Source organism: Enhydra lutris, unplaced genomic scaffold, assembly GCF_002288905.1.
Source record: "Enhydra lutris kenyoni isolate GAN:26980312 unplaced genomic scaffold, ASM228890v2 scaffoldscaffold14, whole genome shotgun sequence".
NCBI lineage: Eukaryota > Metazoa > Chordata > Mammalia > Carnivora > Mustelidae > Enhydra > Enhydra lutris.
The window spans coordinates 29,572,444-29,594,348 of record NW_019154098.1 but is presented as its reverse complement, the minus strand read 5'-3'; the positions used below and the strand labels follow the sequence as shown (position 1 = coordinate 29,594,348).

Here is a 21,905-nt window from a genome sequence, read left to right as displayed (position 1 = left end):
TTTTATCACAAGAAAATGAGATCCAATGCCAGATTCTGAATGGAAGTGCTGGCCATTTCCCAGTTGCTGTGTCCGTAGCTGATGCTGGACTAGCATGGAATGTAGAGCGTGAGGAATTCTACTTCACTTACCAGAATCAGATCTCATACATCTGGCCTGCTTCTGGCAGCCTGGCAGGTAATAGTTAATTGTTCTAAACCAAGAAAATTGCATACATTCCTGTCATTTCATTGTACTGTTTCTGGAACAGGGTGGAAGGAAAGGAACCCCAAGTTCCCTCACATAGAACAAAGGAGGCTCCCCTTTTGGAAGGCACAGTGCTTAAATGGCTGACTAATTCTTTTGTTTCTTTTGAAGCACAAGTCAGGGTGACTGGTTGTACTTACATCTTAGGTTATTGAATTAATATCATCAATTATTACATGTTTCTATAACAAGCTCATCAATTATGTCAGGATAAGATTTATTAGTTATTATTCTGCTTACCAGCTGCTCCATTTGTAACTACAGTCTCAGTGGAGCTACTTGACCCAGAAAAAGTTCCAGGAACAAATCAGGGAAAGGAAGGCTGATGCAGAAGATGGAAAGAAAATAACACGTTTTTCCTGTCCTGCTTCATTTCTTTTCCCTTTGTTAGACCATGCTTAGTTTTGGATTTTTGCTTTGGTCTTGATCTTTTCAGTGTGTTTTGTGTTTTTATTTTACTTTATTTTTGTTCTGTTGGGATTTTTTCTTAGTTCCTTTTACTTACAGATATTAAAAGTTGAGATTTGGGAAGAGTCTTAATTCACTTTCATTCCCACCCACAGAATGGGTGAGCATATAGGAACAGCGTAATTGGGTGCCTGGGTGGCTCAGTTGCTTAAGCCTCTGCCTTTGGCTCAGGTCATGATCTCAGGGTCCTGGGACTGAGCCCTGCAATGGGCTCTCTGCTCAGCAGGGAGCCTACTTCCCAACCCCCCCTGCCCGCCTGCTGTTCTGCTTACTTGTGATCTCTCTCTCTCTGTGTTAAATAAATAAATAAATAAATAGAAACAGAAGAAACAGCATAATTTCTCTTTAGGATGGAGAGGACTGTATGGAAAATAGCACTTCTTGCTAGTGATGCCCCAGAGCAAATGGTGGTTCCAAATATGTTGTTTCATTAAATCACTTAGCTCGGTTCCTTTATGGTTCCAGACTTTAAGAGCTCTGGCTCCCAAATGTGGTGGTGATTATATACATCTCGAATCTGGTCCGTGATTATTTGCCAACACATCTCTTGATGATTAGAAAATTCTTGAATGATGAGTTAGATTCTTGACAAAGTTCCCTTTTGTTATTGTTGATCTGTTACCGTCATTGTTGTTTCCTTTTGAAGGTGGTACTCTTCTGACTGTATCTGGATTTGGCTTTAATGAAAATTCAAGGGTATTAGTTGGAAATGAAATCTGCATTGTGATTGAAGGGGATTTGAATAAAATAACCTGCAGAACACCAAAAGTAAGGCATCTGATTTCAGTCTTTTTTTCCCCCCTGAAAACTTATGAAAATCCCAGTAGGTTAAACAGGTGACATTTTTACCTAGGAACTGTGGCATTACAGTGTTGTTCTGTATTTCTTCAACATTCTGCTGTCTATTTCTAGATACATTCTGCTAAGATGTATCTAGAATGTAGATATCATTCTAGATATCCACATTCTACATACATACCATTTAGAAAGACAGACACATAAACCAGTAATAATGTGTTCCACTTGAAATGATAGAAGTAGATACAAAGTAAAAATAAAATATAGTGAGGAGAGGCTGTCAGAAAGAGCCTATCAGAACTTGAAGGATGAATAAGAGTTGACCAGGTAAATCCAAGGATGAAAAAAATTCAGTACTAAGAATCCAAAAAAAAATTCAGAGAAACAAATCTAGATATTTTTTGTTTCTTAAAAAAGAATATATGTCTAAAATGTGTTAAAGTTTCAATTTGTCAACAATAAATAAATAAATAAATACCCCCAAAAAACCCGTGTGAAATTCCTCATGTAATATTGTATCTTAGCACCAATTATTGTTTTTTATTTTAAAAAATAGTGTCTAAATTTAAACCAAAACTCTTGTTTGCTTATTATGTGCAAAAGGATGCTGAATCCAATAACTAAAAACTAAAAAAATTGAGCAGACTCAATGTGGGTATTATGTAGTTGAAATCTGTAGGCAAAGTAAATTTGAGTATGTGTTGGACCAAATGATGATGAAAATTTGCAGGGTATGGTAAATAAAAACTTTGTTTAAATTATGTCATTCAATTAAACACTGAGTGCACCTAAAACAAATACTAGAGGCTGGAAAAGCATTTTTTTCCTAATTGGGGAGTGAATAGATATTAACATCAGTGAAAGCACCAAATATTTTTCCAAGTGTCTTAGTCTCAGATTCTGAAACTAGGTCAGCAAAAAAGATAAAATAATGTGATTCTTCAGTGAAGAGGAATAAAAAATTACATTTGAGTGTATTTTAAGAGCAAAATGTCAAAACTTTTAACACCTTTGCTTTATCAGTTTAAAAAAGTCCGTTGTCCAGGGGCACTTGGGTGGCTCAGTCAGTTAGGTGTCTGTCTTTGACACAGGTCATGATCCCAGGATTCTGGGATTGAGCCCTAAATTGGGCTCCCTGCTCAGCAGGGAGTCTTCTTCTCTCTCTCCCTCTGCCCCTCCCCCTGCTCCTGCACTTGCTCTCTCTCTCTCTCTCTCAAATAAATAAAATCTTTTTAAAAAGTTAAAAACATAAGAGTCACTTGTCCAGAGCTTCTTAACTATATTGCAGAGCCCTTAGGAATCCAATAATATGTATGCATTTAAATTGGTCATAAACACCCTCAAAACCACTACATACCTTTACTCATATACCTTTACCTAAAAAATTAAAATATGTAGCCTACCTTGGATACTACAGCTTTCTAATTATCTGAAGATGATTCTGATTCATGAGTTTGAAACCAAACATCTTCAGCAGTTTATTTGGAATAATTCTATTTGTCTTTAGCCATTGGATTTCTTCATCTCAACATTTAGTATTTTCTAATTTTTTTTCTTTTTGTTTCAGAGAATTGAGGGTACAGTTGATATTTCAGTTATTACCAACGGATTTCAAGCCACAGCAAAGGATGCTTATAGTTATAATTGTTTACAGACTCCAGTTATAACTGATTTTAGTCCAAAAGTACGAACAATACAAGGTAAGAAAAATTTCAATAAGATCAGTCATTTGACATATATATGTTAGGTATATATATGTAAAATACATATGTATATGTAAGATGTATATACATCAAATAGATAAAGTAAACTATTTCTAGAAAGGTTTTGGAAACAGTTTCTTCTGCAGTTGTTTCTTAAAGCAAAACCAGCCATAAGTTTTATTTTTTTAAACATAGATTAGTCTATTTATTATTTCACTTTGAACATGTGTAATAAGGAGAAAAATATTAGGTTTTTCAGAAAGCACTTTGCCATTTTTTCCCCCTATGAAACAATTTAACATGAATTTTTCTCTACATGGTAGCTATCAATTCTTTCACTGATTTTATTTTTCTTGCCTCTGTAAGCATTAGGATTTCCTAAATCCAATAAAAGATAAGAAATGAGTTGGTTTACTTAATATGCAAATTTTATGCCACATAATGAGTTGAATCCTCTTGTAAAAAAAACTTTTATTCTCTTTTAAAATAATAGGAGAAGTTAATTTAACAATTAAGGGTTATAACTTTGGAAATGAACTCGTACAGAAGGTGGAGGTATATGTCGGAGGAAAACCCTGCCAGATTTTTCAGTGGAATTTAACAGATATTAGATGTCTTTTGCCCAAGTTGTCTCCTGGAAAACATGATATCTATGTAGAAGTCAGAAACTGGGGCTTTGCATCAACAAGGTATAGTAATGACCATAAACTTGAGGAGTTGTGGAACATATGAGCTTAATGGCTTTGGGATAAGAAAAGAAATAGTCATTAACTTTGTAATATTTCAGTTGCTTTTTCCACCTCTCTACATCTCCTTTTGCAAAGTGTTCTGAGAATATCCCATACTGTGCAGTATGTGCTTTGTTTTGAGACCAATGCCATTCAGGTTAGGTTGTAAGATTCTCTGTGGAACTGGGTTTATGTATATATCACATACTTTTCATTCATTCTGGAAACACTTACCAAGCAGTTAGTAAGGGGCAGGCACTTGCTCGGTGCTGGATTTGCTGTGAAGAATAAGAGGGACTTGTCCTCCGCTGTGAGTAATGCCCACGGTTTTGTTGGGAAGGCAGATTTCAAACAGAAGATTATATCAGTAATTTAATTATAAGTGTGAAAAAGACTATGAGTAAGAGGTAGCAGGTCTGTAAGAGCGTATAACAAAGAGCACTAACTTTTCCTAAGGGACAGAAAAGTGTTCTCTAAAAGGTGACAGTTAAGCCAAGAAATGGGTAGGAGCTGCCCATAAAGAAAAAGATAGACTCCTTCTCCACCTGTTTCCTTTAGGTAACTGTTCAGTATTTTCTTCCTGGAAGCTGTTTGTCAAAATTTTAGTAATATTTTAGTTCTGGCCCCAGGAAAGTATTGGTTTAGAATACTTAGAAAATGAGGAAACTGAAATTTAGGGATTAAAAAAAAAAAAGGCAGGTACACCTGACGTCAGAATAGGAGGGATTATTACAGCAGAATCTTGAGGTGAAGGACGGTGAGCGACAGTAACTATGAAGCCCAGAGCTACATCCCTCTTCAATTCACAGGGCAGAGTTCACTTGTGTTCTAGAAGAGCTGTTGTTTGTGCTCTGGCATGATGGAGATAATGAACGGAATTGACAGCATACAAAACTGGGATATTTCAGTGACAGTTGAAGAAATACAAATTCAGTTATGTTGAGAAAGTGAAATAATAGTTAGCACAAAGACTCATTGTACTTACAATGAGAGCTGGGTTATAGGATTCTACTCTAAATATCAGGTCAGAAAGGCACTGTTCACTTTGATGGCCTCCTGGCAGACACATTGACTGTAACAAGGCAAAAGAAATTTTAAATTCTCTCACTGAAATAGTGGGAAGGGAGATCATGACAGGTCTCCAACATACATAGAATAATAAACTCAAATTAGTTGCACAAAACTTTTATTTCTTACATAAAATGTGTGGAATTTCATCTCTAGTCTCATAGATAAGGCATCCTTTATGGTTTACACTAATGAGTATATAAAATATCTTAAAGGACATCATATTTTTCTTGTGACCTGGGTTCTCATAACCATATCTTTCTCATAATATTTTACGATTCTCCATCTCAAATTTTTCTTGCCATGGGATTTTCAGAAATTTAATTTTCATTGTTAGGGAAAAACAATTATTATGTATTATTCTTATATGTAGTACATTGTTACTTATACAATATGTGTTATTATTAATTATATACACACAGATACCATCCAACCAAATTAAGGTCATGCTAATTATCAGATTATCTAGTTCAAAAATATAATGTCTAATTAAATATTCAACTACTTCCTCTTCCTAAATAAATCATATCCAATAAGAATTTAATAATAGGACCTCATAGAAAGCTCATTGAAACATCTATTGATTTTTTTTTTTTTTTCAGAGACAGGTTAAATGCTTCTATACAGTATATTTTGGAAGTGACTGCCATGTTTCCACAGAGAGGCTCTTTATATGGTGGAACTGAAATCACTATAATGGGTTTGGGGTTCAGCACGATACCAACTGAGAACACAGTGCTCTTAGGTAAGAGCTCCCTCACAGAAGGGTGTTATCATTTTTTTCTCTTTAGAAGATGTGCTTAGGACCCCTGGGTGGCTCAGTTGATTAAGCGTCTGCCTTTGACTCAGGTCATGATCCAGGACCCTGAGATTGAGTCCTACATTGGACTCCTTGCTCAGTAGGGAGCCTGCTTCTCCCTCTGCCCCTCTTTCCTTCCCCCGACCCCTCCCCCACCACGTGTGCTCACTCTCTCTCTCTCACAAAAATAAGTAAATAAGCTCTTTAAAAAAATAAAGAATAAAATAAAAGATTTGTTTTTAGGTGCTGAGTTTTTACACAATACTCTCAATCATGGAAGCTTTATTTTGCTATTAACGTATAAAAGGTTAAGTGTCTTTGGTTAAGGTTGTAAAGAGAAATTGAATAACTGCTTTTGATTTCAATAAATAAATATTTATATTTGATGTCTATGAAACACCTTACAGAGAAAAGTCTGTGTTCTAAAAATAATCAGTTCTCAAAGATGATAACTATCAGAAAAGTGTTAAAGATTCTACTAGATAATGGGGGGTTTTGCAGGACCTTAATTGTTTTTTGTGTTTTTTTTTTAAGATTTTATTTTATTTATTAGAGAGCGAGCAAGAAAAAGAGAGAAAGAAGCATGAGCAGTAGGAATAGACAGAGGGAGAGGGAGAAGTAGACTCCTCACCAAACAGGGAGCCCAATGTGGGACTTGATCCCAGAATCCCGGGATCATTACTGGAGCCGAAGACAGAAGCTTAACTGACTGAGACACCCAGGTGCCCCATGCAGGGCCTTAACTGTTTACTGATTATAATTCATCTCTATATTTTACAAAAAATATTTGAGAAAATTTTTTTCCCCTATCTTATTTCTTTCTAGGGCCCTTCCCTTGTGATGTGATTTCATCATCAGAAAATGTCATAAAATGTATTCTTCATTCAACAGGGAATACATTCAGGATTACCAATACTGGAGAAGATTCAGGTATTAGCCAACATTTATATATTATAAATAATGGAAGCACTTTACCCTGAAATTGATTTGATTTTTATTTATTTAATACCTCAAATATTCGGAGGAAAAACTGTTGCTTATGTCTTTCTATAATTTGCCAATAGTTTGTCTCTAATTTCTTTCCTTGACATCAGGGTGTATATATAGAATGAATCAGTGGTAGACTTGAGTCTACAAGGCTAGACAGCAATTTGCAAGTTGAGAAGTTGTCATTAGGTTTCATTGCAGTACAGAACTTCCCAAGTTATGGTAGTTTGTTATTGGCCATGGGCTTCTAAATAAATATTCAAATTGAAGTCATATAGATTTTGGTATACCTTGATGCCTGAGAAAATTCTTATGTTTAAAGAATTGATCACAGCTTTAAAAGATATTCCATGTGATATTTCTGAACAACTTGCCTGTTGACTTTCCAACTTTTTTTTTTTTTTTTTTCAAATTGTCTCTTGATCATCAGTGTTGGAGGTGTGTGGTTAATTTTATTCCTTAGCTTCTCATTATCTTACTTTCCATTATTTCTGTTTATTTTTGTTACATGTTTCAATTATGCACATAAAAATTTAGAATGCCATACTTTCAAAGATAATTATTAAGAACTTTTATTCCTTTTCCTTTTTAAAAAAAAAAATGTCTCAATTCTTGCTTCCAGTACATGGATTAAGTTATGCCTGGTCACCATCAGTCTTAAACGTATCTGTGGGAGACACAGTAACATGGCACTGGCAAACCCATCCATTTCTTAGGGGAATAGGATATAGGGTTTTCTCTGTATCCAGTCCTGGAAGTGTAATTTATGATGGCAAAGGATTTACAAATGGAAGAGAAAAATCTGCTTCAGGTATGTTTCAACTTTGTTGCATTTGTGTCATGCTTCTCTTTCCTAGATATAATAAAAAGATGTCATTTAGATTTAAGATACTTTTGCATAAATGATATGGGTAAATACACAAATAATTTAGTTGGCATTTTATTACTGTAGTGAAAATGTTGCAAATTTGTAAAAATATTATAAATGAATGTAAGCAAGGGATTTTATATATCAGAGATGAGTTCTGATTCAGAAATGTCTTTATTTATTCTGGAATAATCAACCAATTCAAAAAAATATCAAAATAAGCAAAATACAAAGAAAATTGGAGTATGTGTTTTAATCATACCAACTTGGTAGCAAGTAACGAACTTCAACTGACTGGAATCAGCAAATTAGTATTTCTCCTAAGACAACTCAGCGAAAGTGTGCCTGGTAGACTGTATGTTTAGTTCTATATTTATAGCAGTTTGAATTTTTTCTCATGAAATCAAAGTATTGTTTGTTTTTCCACTGCATGTTGAAGTTTTCTTTAAAATGTGGTGAGTTATGCCAGACTGGATATGATTTTCTAGAAAAACTAATGCTGGATCTTGTCTTCCTGGAATGTAATTTCATTACAGAAGATAGTTCTTTTAGAGTCAGTGAGTCATTTCTTTACTACTTCCTGTCAAAATATCACGTGTATGAAAAATAAGAATCCTGTCACCTGCCTGTGTTTGAATGGTCACTTGAAATTTTTTTTAGAGGCTGTATTAATTGCTTGTGTTTATTATATACAATCTTATTTTATGGCAGGTTCATTTTCTTACCAGTTTACTTCACCTGGAACCCATTATTACAGCAGTGGATACGTTGATGAGGCTCACTCCATTTTTCTCCAAGGAGTCATTAATGTTTCACCAGCTGAAACCAGGCACATTCCCCTGCACCTGTTTGTGGGTAGCACTGAAGCCACTTATGATCAGGGTAAGAGGGTGAAAGAGGGAAACCCTGTTACTCCTGTGACCTAGGGTGTATGTGACCTTTTTGGAGTAGGAAGCAGATGACTAGGTATAACCCTGCTTCTGTCTCTGACCAGCCACATGACCTTGGATAGACCTGGACAGTTCTGAGTCTAGAATCTATTCTATAAAATGAGGCCCATGTTATTGTTGTCCTGCCGTTCTCCCAGAATCCTTCTGTGCCTTAGATGAGATGTAGCGTGAAGAAATTTTGACACTATGTATGTGCCCCTCAAAATATATCAAAATGTGAGATGATGTTATTGTTTTGTTTTCCCCGTAGGATCTGGCTTAAACAAATTGAAAAATAAATTAATTTTTATATTCACTCTTCTCTCTTTACCACCTATGTACTGCCTGAGCCCCTCTTGTCATTCAGACAAAACCAAAAAAATTTTTAACAGAATATAAACCACTATCATTAAAATAAAGAGTAATGTAGTCTGAAAACAGTTCTTGTTTTAGAATTTATCCATGACTTACAGGACCTGTGAATTTGCACTTGGGGAGCTCTGTGGCAGGCTGCCTAGTAACAGAACCCTTGTGTGGCCCGAACAATACCAGGGTTAAAAATTCAGACGGTTTGGTCTTTGAGCTTTCAAGTTGTTTTTCACCAACTATAAACAACATTAATCCATCTGCTGGAACACTGAATGAATTGGTAACAATTACTGGACGTGGCTTCAGTAATCTCACATGTGCTAATAAGGTAAGTATGTAAAGATCTCCTTTTTACTACCATATACTCAATAAAAAGAAAATGTTTCATCCATAACCTCATAGTCTAATTTCTAACAGGTTTATTACAGTATGATTCATATGCCATACAATTCACCCATTCAAGGTGCATAGTTTGGTGGCCTTTCGTATATTCACAGAGTTGTGTATCCATCTCCACATTCAATTTTAGAGCATTTTTATAACACCAGAAAGTAACCCCAACCCTTAGATATCACCATCAATCTCTTCAACCATCCCAGACCTAAATAACCACTAATCTACTTTCTGTCTTTATGGGTTTGCCTATTCTGGACTTTCTTTGAAACTGAATAATATGTGTGGTCGTTTGTGACCAACTTTATTCACTAAACATAATGTTTTCAAGGTTTAGCTGTGTCGTTCCATGTGTATCAGTACCTCATTCCTTTCTTTCTTTCTTTCTTTTTTTTTTTTTTTTGATGCATTCAGCAGCTCCTGGTATAATGAAGACTCATTTCCCATAACACCTAAGTATTTTTTCTATAGCAGCATGTAGTACATCATTAGTTTTTGATGTGGTGTTCAACGATTCATCAGTTGCGTATAACACCCAGTGCTCATCACAACATGTGCCCTCCTCAATACCCATCACCCCGTTATCCCATCCCCCAACCTCTCCCTTCTGTACTTCATTTCTTTTTATGGCTAAATAATATTCCATTATATAACATACATATTGTATTCATCCATTTACCAGTCATGGGCATTGAGATTGTTTTCATCTTTTTGACTGTTATGAATAATGTAGCTATGAATGTTCACGTGTGGCCATAATTTAGGTTTAAGATTAATCCAAGAGAAAAAAAAAGATTAATCCAAGAGATGTCTTAACCAGCCCCCAAAATTATTTTTATGAATAAAAAAGTTTGCACGAGATCAAATTTTTAAAATTTCGTTGTTAATATAAAATTTAAGTTCACACTAGAGTAATGGTATTGACTTGTTTCCATATTCATTTTACTTTTAGGTTACAATTGGTAGCTACCCATGTATTGTAGAAGAAAGTAGTGACAATTCCATTATATGTCGTATTGACCCTCAGAACTCAATGGATGTTGGTGTCAGGGAAATTGTCACATTAATGGTCTACAACCTGGGCACGGCTATCAACACGCTGTCCAATGAATTTGATAGGCGGTTTGTACTTTTGCCAAACATCGACATGGTGTTGCCATATGCAGGATCAACTGCAGGACTGACAAGAGTGACCATAAAAGGATCTGGGTTTGCAGCTTCTTCTGCGGGTATAGAAGTCTTCATGGGTCATTTTCCGTGTAAGGTTCTCTCAGTGAATTACACAGCCATCGAGTGTGAAACGTCTCCTGCTCCCCAACAGCTTGTGAAAGTGGATCTTCTGGTACATGGAGTGCCTTCTCAGTGTCAGGGGAACTGCAGCTTTTCCTACTTAGAAAGCATCACTGCTGTTGTAACAAGAATCTTCCCAAACTCTATCGAAGGACCTGTCAAGGTTCTTATTGAAGGAGAAGGTTTTGGCACCATCTTGGAGGACATTGCTGTTTTCATTGGAAACCAACAGTTCGGAGCAATAGATGTTAATGAAAATAATATCACTGTTCTTGTGAGTCCTCTCCCAGCTGGACTTCATTCTCTTAGTGTTGTGGTGGGAAGTAAAGGCTTGGCTCTGGGAAACCTTACTGTTAGCAGCCCCACAGTAGCGTCTGTCACACCAACTTCTGGAAGCATTGCCGGTGGAACTACGTTGGTGATCACGGGAAATGGCTTCTACCCAGGCAACACCACAGTCACTGTTGGGGATGAACCTTGTGAAATTATTTCTGTCAACTCCAGTGAAGTCCACTGCTGTACCCCAGCAGGGACAGCTGGAAGGGTCAGTGTGAAGATCTTTGTTAATGCAGTTGCTTATCCACCTCTGTCATTTACATATGCCTTGGAAAATACTCCACTTCTCAGAGAACTTGTCCCAAATACAGGTACTCCAATACTTTCCATATGTTGTCTCGATATGTTATCATCAGTTATATTTATTAATGTAGAATTGGGATAATGTTTATAAATGATTATTAAAATGTGTTTTTAGACAATTCACTTAACCCAGTTAATACATGAGATTCTTCTGTGTAGTTTCCATTTTGTGATTATTTTTTGCACATTCTTGGCATAAAATTTTTAGTCAAGTTCCAGCTTCTATTTTGAAACAAAAATCCCCTTTAACTTGATCTAAATTTCAAAATGAGGAAGAAATAGATGGATATCTATGAATTAAAATTGATTATTTATGTCATTAATGTTGATATGGCGTAGGAAACAACTGTTAAAATTCAGATGAAGGTTACTAAACGTTGAGAATTTTTCTGTGTATCTCATTTCCATGAAACTACAATTGGATACTAACTTATTAACTTAAGAGAGTTCTTTTTAAGGAGGTAATTGGCCCATTCAAATAGAAAAAAGTATTATGAAATAAGATTTACTTAATGATGTAATATAACTTGTTTTTCTAAGCTGAGAATAGATTGAGATGTCTTCTTAATTTTTTGTCATTATTCTATGCTATTTCTGATCATCATGAATAATAGCAAAGACATAGTTTCCCCCATATATTTGTAATCATTGCAAATGGTGAACTGGGTATTGGCATATGTTTTTATTTCCATGAACCATTTCTGTCCCATCTCTTTCTTTGAATGTGTCTTTCAAACAACATATTTGAAGATACAAGGCTTGCAGACAAGTGAGAACTGAGCTGTTTTATTTACTAAGGTAACAAGGTAATAGATCACAGTTAGAACAACACTTCAATTTGAAAGGTGAAAATGCTAGACAAAATAAAAATTTAAGAACTAACAATAGCCAAACTATGGAAAGAACCTAGATGTCCATCAACAGATGAATGGATAAAAAAGCTGTGGTATATATATAATGGAATACTATGCAGCCATCAAAAGAGGCGGAATCTGACCATTTTGCAATGACATGGATGGAACTAGAGGATATTATGCTAAGCAAATAAGTCAATCAGAGAAAGATAATTATCATATGATCTCTCTGATATGAGGAATTTGAGAGGCAGGGTGGGGAGGTGTGGGGGATAGGGAGGGAAAAGAATGAAACAAGGTGGGGTCGGGAGGGAGACAAACCATAAGACGCTCTTAATATCAGGAAGCAAACTGAGGGTTGCTGGGCAAAGGGAGGTAGGGATAGGGTGGCTGGGTTATGGACACTGGGGAGGGTATTTGCTATAGTGAGTACTGTGAAATGTGTAAGTCTGATGATTCACAGACCTGTACCCCTGGGGCAAATAATACATTATATGTTAATAAGTAAAAAAAAATTTAAGGACACATTTTTTTGGCTCATATCTTAAAACTATTCCTAAAATGAAAATCTCGTAAATATCTATGGTCTTTAAAATGACAATTTAAATGTCAGTACTCTTTACTATGGTCAGTGATACCCATCTTTTTACTCTTATTATTTGAATTAAAATCAACCTACTATTTGGTGACTCTGTATGTGTAACAAGTTATGTTGACTTGTACCTATTCACTTATTATTTACATATGTAGGTATTCATTTGGAAGACCTATGAAAAAAATTCTTTGTATTTAATGCCCTCAATACATTTTTGTCAAAAGGGGGAAAGAAGGGAACAGAAGAACTGAAGTACTTTGTTCTAGGTACATTTATTCAAGGCATCAACATCAATATTCACTTATAATTCTTTAAATTAATTCCTTATTTCTGTATATACTATCTTACATCTAATTACCTATCATAATTTATCAAGTATATATATTAAAAATATTTAAGAAAACTAATCTATCCTCAAAAGAGTTGCCAATAGCAGGGAAGCACCAAAAATAAAAAATAGTAAGCCCCATCCCTAAAATATACTCCAACTCATCACTCCTGCTGAGACATTCATATTCTGGATTCCAATTCGTCTCTCTTCCCATTTTTCCTCTTCTCCACTAGCCTGAACTAACATTAACAATAACAGTAGAATAACAATGCAGTGCAATAGACAGAAGGGCTGGGAAATAATGAATGTTGAGATAACTTATTGTAAATATGCTGTAGATTGTAACATATGGTATAGCTAAACTCTGTTTTGCTAAACTTATATTAGCTTTGAAATACTGGGTATTATTTTGTTTATGAGAGTAATTAGGTGTATCTATAAATGCATGTATAAGTACTGGAATTTAGATATATTATTTGCTTTTTTTTTTAAAGGTCCACCAGGAACCAAAATTCAAATCACTGGATCTAATTTTGGTACCGATCTCTTGGACGTTTTGGTGATGATAGACACGATTCCATGTAATGTAACCATGGTCAATGACAGTGTATTGCAGTGCGACACTGAAGATCATGCTGGGGGCACTTTCCCTGTTACGATGTATCATAAGACAAAAGGCTTTGCTGTGTCCACGGTTGTCTTTGAGTACCCACTTATTATTAAAAGTATTCACCCAAGCCAAGGTAGGTACAAATAATGTAAATATTCTGTATTATTTCAGTAAACACTTAACCTTATTTAGAAAAAAAAAATGTCCTTCAAACACTGCTAAAATTTGTAGCTCCTATAACACCTTAAAAATATTTTTATTTATGTATCAAATAAGCATGCATGTGTATCAATGAACCTTTTCGAAATATTTACTTATGACCTATATTTCTCTTAGTGTTATATAATTAACTTCAAATTTGATCCTACTTAAAATGTCCAGATTATATATGAAATTTTTTAATAAACTCATGTTTAGACATCACTGGCCTATAGTTATGAATACACAAATAGGTATTTTTTCTATTTGAAAATTATTTTAGTGGTTAAAAACCTTAAGGAAGGTAACCAATGTACCCCTAATTAAATAATAATTTTATGTTTATGTTTTAACTACTCTGAAATTCTTTTTAACATCTCTCTTAAATAGTTTTAGCTCCTAGAAGTAGTTTAAATAAATGAGGGGATGTAACATTTATTCGGTAAAGGTTTTAGAATACTACAATCAGAAGACATTCTATTGCATTAATATAGTACAGTGTAATATACTATATGACTTCAGTTCTAAGAATTGTTTCATTTAGGGTAACTTACTTCCATTTCAGGTTTTAAAACAAATACACAGAGGAGGTTTTCTTTTCATTAGCTGTGTTTTTTCTGTCTTGTATATCTTCACTAGGGAGCTTTGGTGGTGGTCAGACCATGACTGTGACCGGCACTGGGTTTAATCCACAAACCTCAACTATATTAGTGTGTGGCTCAGAATGTGCAGTTGACAGGCTTAAATCTGATCGCACAACGCTATTATGTAAAATTCCACATAATGATGGTGAGTAGTCAGAAAAAAGAATGGCAGTCTTTGAGAAATGATTGATGTTAAAGAAATCAGAGTCTGAATTTTTTCTTCCAAGTTTTTGTGTTTTGGGGGGCAATTGAATCACCTTTATGGCTATCTTGGTTTTAAACAATGTCTTCAGAACTTTGTTTCTTATGTCTTTCAAGATTCATAACATTTGGGCTAGGTCGAATTGTTTATAATAAATTGGAATTTTTCAGTTTATCACACAAACAGAGCATGCCAAATAGAGAACACATTTTTAATTCCTGTTGAACTCTTAATTTCCATTAAAGATAGTACGGTGTCATGGTTACAAGCGTAAGCCTTGCTAATGCATGGCCAAGATTCAGACCTAGGCTGTGTCTTTGGATAGGTTACTCAACCTCTCTGTTCCTCAGTGTCCTAACCCTCATCTGTAAAGTGAGATCACTTTTGCCTACTTTATAAACATTTAATAAGTTAATATATGTAAAGTGGATGGAACGATATCTGAAACATGATGTGTGATTTGCTGCTGTTATTACTATTAGTCTTATTATTTAGTGGATAAAGAGCCCAGGCTCTCAGTGGCCCTGGAATCTTATTTTGCTACTTATTACGTCATCTCAGCTAAGCAACTAAACTAACTCCTCTGTTTCAGTTTAATTCTTGGGTTTTTGTGAAGTTTAAATAGCTGGCATTTTAAGTGTACAACAAATTTTAACTGTCCAATGAAATTTAAGAACCCAAAGGAATGCCCTAGGTGAACAAAAGATAAGGATTTTTAAAGAAAATGTAATGAAGCTTTTCTAAACATTTTTACTTCTTTTCTGACTTTTTAAAAAAGATTCCATTTATTCATTTGAGAGAGAGAGTATGAGTGGGGGCTGGGGGTCAAAAGGGGAAGGAGAGGGAGAAGTAGACTCCCTGCTGAGCAGGGAGCCTGACACAGGGCTCGATCCCAGGACCTCGAGATCATGACGTGAGCCGAAGGCAGTCACTTAACTGAGTGAGCCACCCAGGTGCACCTCTTTTTTTTTTTTTTTTTAATTTATTTATTTGACAGAGAAAGAGAGAGCACAAGCAGGGGGAGCAGCAGGCAGAGGGAGAGGGAGAAGCAGGCTCACTGAGCAGGGAGCTCAATGCCAGGCTTGATTCCAGGACCCTGGAACCATGACCTGAGCTGAGGCAGACACTTAATGACTAAACCACCCGGGCCCCTCTTTTCTGACTTCTCAAAGAATATTGAAGGAAATACAACATTTCATGAATGAGCTTATTTATCATTTGAACGTCACTTTATATGCTGATTTTTTTTTTAAGATTTTATTTATTTGACAGAGAGAGAGAGATCACAAGTAGGCATAGAGGCAGGCAGAGAGAGAGACCAGGAAGCAGGCTCCCTGTTTAGCAGAGAGCCCGATGCAGGGCTTGATCCCAAGACCCTGAGATCATGACCCGAGCTGAAGGCAGAGGCTTTAACCCACTGAGCCACCCAGGCGCCCCTTTATATGCTGATTTTTAAAGAAATACAGCAGTGCTACCAAGATTCGTTGAGGTTTTTGGGTTGTCTGGACACCAGCTCTGCTGCTTCTTTGTACATTTTTGTACCAGGTGTCTGTGCTTTTTCTGTCTCAAACTTGCTTCCAGCTGTCACTCCTCGCTACAGTCGTGTGCATGCCTTAGCAGTTCTTCCTCCTTTCCTGCTCTGATTTGCAATGTTGGATCCTCTCAGGCTGGAACCCCACACAGGAAAGTTTGCAGAATTCTCTGCAATAAGAGGTTCAAGGGAGGATCTAAGGGGTGTTTTCCTCTTTGATAACGTACATGAACTTTGTGATGTTTTTGGCTATTGCTAGAGATCCTTATCACTTGACACCCAGCCTGTGTATTTTGGAAGTGATTTTAGGAAAAGGAAGATATTATAGAAAATGTTTGGGAGTTTTGGGGATGAATAAAAGCCTAATGGCAGAACTGTCCTCAGTTTGATTCTCTTCTCCTAGGCAGAGGACCCGAGCAAGCCTGTGAAGTGAGTGTGGTCAATGGGAAGGATTTATCCCAGTCCATGACTCCTTTTACTTACACTATGTTACTGACTCCACTCGTCACTGAAATCTGCCCCAGGAGAGGCAGTACAGCAGGGGGCACCAGACTCACAATCACGGGATCAGGCTTCAGGTACTGTCCTCCTACACACATACATCAGTGCCTCGTATGTGCGAGCTCACGCATGATCCTGCTTTCTCATGTGCTTAAGAACAGTGCTTAAATTTGGTCGCGTAGTGGGTACCCACCTTTCAAAAGTCATGCTTGAGGCACATCGTAGTACCAACAGCTAACATTTATCAAGACTTACTCTGTGTCAGGCACCTTCTTACCCCATGGAAACTTCCTGCCTTACCCACTTAGATATTTTTAGCCCATTTTAGGGTTAGGAGACTGAAATTAGAGAGGTTAAATAACTTGCCCTAAGTCCTGGTCAGATATCTCAAGAATAAATCACATCTTGTTATGCTTCCCTTACCATCTCATCACCAACCATGGTCTGCTTCATTGGGTCAATGAAACATGTCTTCGTACATCACATCCATTTCACTATAAATGGCCAGATTCCTTCTTCCTAAACATTTTCATTATTTGGCTCAAATTTATGTACTGCGCTGTCATCATTCTTCAAATGGATAAGACTGACTTCAAAACCCCAGATCATTTAAATCATAGGAGGCAATTTTAATTCCTCAAGTACATAATTTCTCAGGACCCTGGGCTTACATTTTTACATGGATTTTAAATTCCAAAGTCTTTGAATGTGATGAGGATATCACATAAACAGAAGGATCCCTGAAAGTCTCTTACAAAAGTAGCTGTTTAGAGACTAACAAAGAATCTCTCAATAAATTGAACCTAGGCAATTCTCCTCCAATGCTGGAATGCCTGCTAATTTTGTACAGTTTTATTTCTTGACTTCTTAATCTCTTTGTTTACTTTTTTCTCAACAAATTCTTTGAAGTCTTACTGTTGAAAAAAGTTTCAGTCTGCACTTTGATGGATCATAGAGTAAGGTCTTTATTTTTGCAATAAGGTATATCAGTAATAGTGTTTGACAATGTGACCTAGAAATTTGAGAAAAAACATCAATTTTTTGTTTCCTCCCTTTTTTCTTTACAGTGAAAACATGCAAGATGTTCTCATCACCATAGCTGAAGCGAAATGTGATGTTGAGTATTCCAACAAGACATATATCCTCTGTATGACAAGCGCCCACACCTCTTCAGGGCGGGCTCCAGTGCGTGTGAACATCAGAGGCATTGGCATGGCCAGACTGGTAAAGTGCTGTTGGGTATAGTAATCATAGCAATAGAAAAGCAGGGGAGGGGGCAGGAAAAATAGAACATCATTATGGGAGATAAAGTAATTGGTAATGGACTTTTTACTTTGTTACTGTCTCCAAAAAAATAACTGAGATGTAACTACACTAAATTTATTTTTTTAAAGATTTTATTTATTTATTTGACAGATCACAAATAGGCAGAGAGGCAGGTAGAGAGAGAGGGGGAAGCAGGCTCCCCACTGAGCAGAGAGCCTGATGGGGGGGCTTGATCTGAGATCAAGGGGCAGGATCCTGAGATCATGACCTGAGCCGAAGACAGAGTCTTAATCCACTGAGCCACCCAGGTGCCCCTAACTATACTAAATTTAAAGTTACATGTTTTTGTGGCTTATTGCTAACATTTTATGATTTTAGGTTTTGAATTATTTTGGATTGTGGGGCAACTGGTAATTGATTTTTCACTTTATGCTATTGTGAAATAAACCAATAGGCAGCTGTAACATTTAAAGTAGATTATACTCTATCTCGAATGAAAATGTTTACTGGTTTAGATTTCTTCGTTTTTTGAGAAATTGAATGAAGAATTCTTTTTTTTTTTAAGACTTTATTTATTTATTTGTCAAAGAGAGAGTGAGCACAAGGAGGGGAAGCGGCAGGCAGAGGGAGAAGCAGGCTCCCTGCTGAGCAAGGAGCCTGGTGTGGGACTTGATCCCAGTACCGTGGGATCATGATCTGAGCACAGGCAGACACTTAACCGACTGAGCCACCCAGGTGTCCTTGAATGAAGAATTCTGATAAAAACTCTGAATTTAAAAGTCTCTCATGTTTTATTACAGGATGATTCTGACTTCCTGTATGTTGATGCTTGGTCCTCCAACTTCTCATGGGGAGGAAAATCTCCCCCAGAGGAAGGGTCTCTAGTTGTTATTACAAAAGGACAGACAGTTTTGCTGGATCAAAATACACCTATTCTGAAAATGTTGCTTATTCAGGGTAAGTTTCTGAAAGTCTGCTTGTTAGATTCTGACTATGGCATATTTTTGTGAAGTAAATTTAACTAAAACCCATGATTAGGAAAATCCATACTGGTATGAGGCTTTTAATGCAATGTGTAGTATTGTGTTCTTTAAACTGAGCATTAGAATCTGTTTGCAGTATGCAGTTATTTAGTGTTTTGTAAGCAGAATCTTTTAAGGAAATAGAAAAAAAAATGTCAGCGTGTCTTGCATTTTTATGGGTAAGCATCTTTTAAAATTAAATGTTTTATGAAACGTTTGCTTTAAAAATAATGTGTGTCAAAAAAATAATAATGTGTGTCTGTGTGTGTGTATGCCTCTTTACATGTGGTGGGTCATAACTGAACAGTGTTTCCCACTTAGAAAAAGACTGGTATAGTGGGTCCCAGGGCTTAAAATTATGGAGATTTGCTAAATTTTATACTAAATGACCCTCTGACTCCCATTGGGTGCCAGTTGTGATTCTCACCTTTGCCTTTGAACATGCTTTCATTGTAGTTGGTGTTCTCTCTGCTTCTTGGTATTCTGTTATTGCTATAAAAGACTAAATAAGCAGAACTCGTATAATTGCATGTAAAAGCAATAATGATCGGCAAGCATGAAACGCTTTGGGCTTTCGTGTGTAAAGTTTGCTGCAATGGTTTTAGCTGCTCAAAGACCTTTAGGTTTTGTTTTTGTTTTAACTTCTGAGGTAACAATGTTTCAGTCATTTGAAGTTATTAACTATGGGACCTTTGGGCAAGTCAAGTTCTGCTGTTCACAAACTTACATCAGTCTCATAAGAATATATCTTAGCCCATTCTTTAATAATGCCAATCAGGCTATGGGTGTTGCTAGTGTAGATTAGTGGATAAAAGTGCAGAGGTAATGTCAGCATTACAATGATTTATATAAAAAGTGCAGTTTTTCATTTTAACTGTTTTTGTTCTTAATTTATATTTTGAGGCCCTATGTTTATAGAACTTTAATTCTATAGCTGCACTCTTTAAAAACACTGAAAATAGGGGCGCCTGGGTGGCTCGGTAGGTTAAAGCCTCTGCCTTTGGCTCAGGTCATGATCCCAGTGTCCTGGGATCGAGCCCCGCGTCGGGCTCTCTGCTCCGCCGGGAGCCTGTTTCCTCCACTCTCTCTCTCTGCCTGCCTCTCTGCCTACTTGTGATCTCTCTCTCTGTGTCAAATAAATAAAATCTTTAAAAAAAAAAAAAAACACTGAAAATAGCAATGATCAAGGGAAAATTATCTCCCTAGGGATTTAATTTTCTGTTAACTCCTGAGTCTTATGTAAAGTTTTTATACTTTATGTTGCCAAAGAGCTGAAGTTAAGTAACATGCATAATGTAAGAATATAAGAAGAAGATAAGAATTTAAATTTTTATGTATAATTTAATAAATAGCATTTAATGATAATTTTCCTTGTGTTGTATTTCAAAATTATATGGTTCATAGGTGGGACTCTAATATTTGATGAAGCTGACATTGAATTGCAAGCAGAAAATATTCTAATCACAGATGGAGGCCTTCTTCAGGTATACGAGAGAACCTGATATATCATCATCAATAACCTCTCTCCATTTCTTTGTAAAATGCCAGGTGTAAAACGGATAATATAACAAACTCTCATAAATTTATCTTTATGCAGGTCTCTGTTATTAGTCTAAAATCCTTTTTCTGTGGAAAAGTTTCCTAGAGTATTCTTGTGCTTTTAATGGAAAGATAATAATGTATTGTCATAGAACAGAATTGTAAATAGAACAAGAAAAACAATAGTTCTGAGATGTGGCTGAAGTCAATCAGTATTCTTCACAAAGATCTGACATAGTGTATGTGGCTGTGTAGAAATTTAAGCTTTGTCTTTCATAAGAAAGGTAGTGGTAACTGAACAGTTTCTCAAAAGAAAGAATGACTTCAGAGTGGTTAGAATTGTGGATATTAAGTTTGAACTTTCAAAAAAATTTTTTTTCTATTATGTTCAGTTAGCCACTGTATAGTACGTCATTAGTTTTTGTTGTAGTATTCTTTGATTCATTAGTTGCATATAATACCCAGCATTCATCACAACACATGCCCTCCTTAATACCCATCACCCTGTTACCCCCTCCCTACTGAAACTCTTGGTTTGTTTCCCAGGGTCCATAGTCTCTCATGGTTCATCTCCCTCTCTGATTTCTCCCCCTTCAGATTTCCCTCCCTTCTCTTATGGTCCTCCGTGCTATAGCTTATGGTCCACATATGAATGAAACCATATGATAATTGTCTTCCTCTGCTTGATTACTTCTCTTAGCATAATCCCCTCCAGTTCCATCCATGTCAAAGCAAATGGTGGGTATTTATCCTTTCTGATGGCTGAATAATATTCCATTATATAGGGACCACATCTTCTTTATCCATTCATCTGTTGAAGGGCATCTCGGCTCCTTCCACAGTTTGGCTATTGTGGACATTGCTGCTATGAACATTTGGATGCATGTGCCCCTTCTTTTTATTACATCTGTATCTTTGGGGTAAATACCCATTAGTGCAATTGCTGGGTCGTAGGGTAGCTCTATTTTTAACATCTTGAGGAACCTCCATACTATTTTAACTATTTTTTGAATGCTGCTTGTGAAATCCCTTGCAGATTGGGACAGAAGCATCCCCATTTCAACACAGGGCAGTCATTACTTTGCATGGACACCTGAGATCTCCTGAGCTCCCAGTATATGGCGCCAAAACTCTGGCTGTGCGAGAGGGAACCCTGGATCTGCATGGTAGGGCAGCCAATAGAACTTGGGGAATTAGTCCAGGAGATACTAGCTGGAAAACCAGAGATGATTCTCCTGATTATTCTCTCTAAATGAAAACTTATCTTTATGTGTCCCCTCTTTATCTCTGCCCTCCTCTTATCCAAGGCAGGTCAGCCCCTCAGACT

General features: G+C 36.3%; 1 protein-coding gene across 1 annotated transcript in view; it reads left to right on the top strand.

Moving 5' to 3' along the window:
* The window catches only part of LOC111146633 (PKHD1 like 1), a 183,716-nt gene that overhangs the window by 60,509 nt on the left and 101,302 nt on the right, over positions 1–21,905 (top strand). Inside the window, exons 29-45 of the mRNA XM_022502266.1 lie at positions 13–177; positions 1,361–1,482; positions 3,080–3,212; positions 3,709–3,904; positions 5,614–5,756; positions 6,636–6,740; positions 7,420–7,608; positions 8,377–8,547; positions 9,068–9,291; positions 10,309–11,293; positions 13,560–13,808; positions 14,513–14,662; positions 16,654–16,828; positions 17,819–17,975; positions 18,818–18,974; positions 20,444–20,523; positions 21,615–21,744. Coding sequence (XP_022357974.1) covers positions 13–177; positions 1,361–1,482; positions 3,080–3,212; positions 3,709–3,904; positions 5,614–5,756; positions 6,636–6,740; positions 7,420–7,608; positions 8,377–8,547; positions 9,068–9,291; positions 10,309–11,293; positions 13,560–13,808; positions 14,513–14,662; positions 16,654–16,828; positions 17,819–17,975; positions 18,818–18,974; positions 20,444–20,523; positions 21,615–21,744 — 3,531 coding nt within the window. The remainder of the gene's footprint in view (positions 1–12; positions 178–1,360; positions 1,483–3,079; positions 3,213–3,708; positions 3,905–5,613; positions 5,757–6,635; positions 6,741–7,419; positions 7,609–8,376; positions 8,548–9,067; positions 9,292–10,308; positions 11,294–13,559; positions 13,809–14,512; positions 14,663–16,653; positions 16,829–17,818; positions 17,976–18,817; positions 18,975–20,443; positions 20,524–21,614; positions 21,745–21,905) is intronic.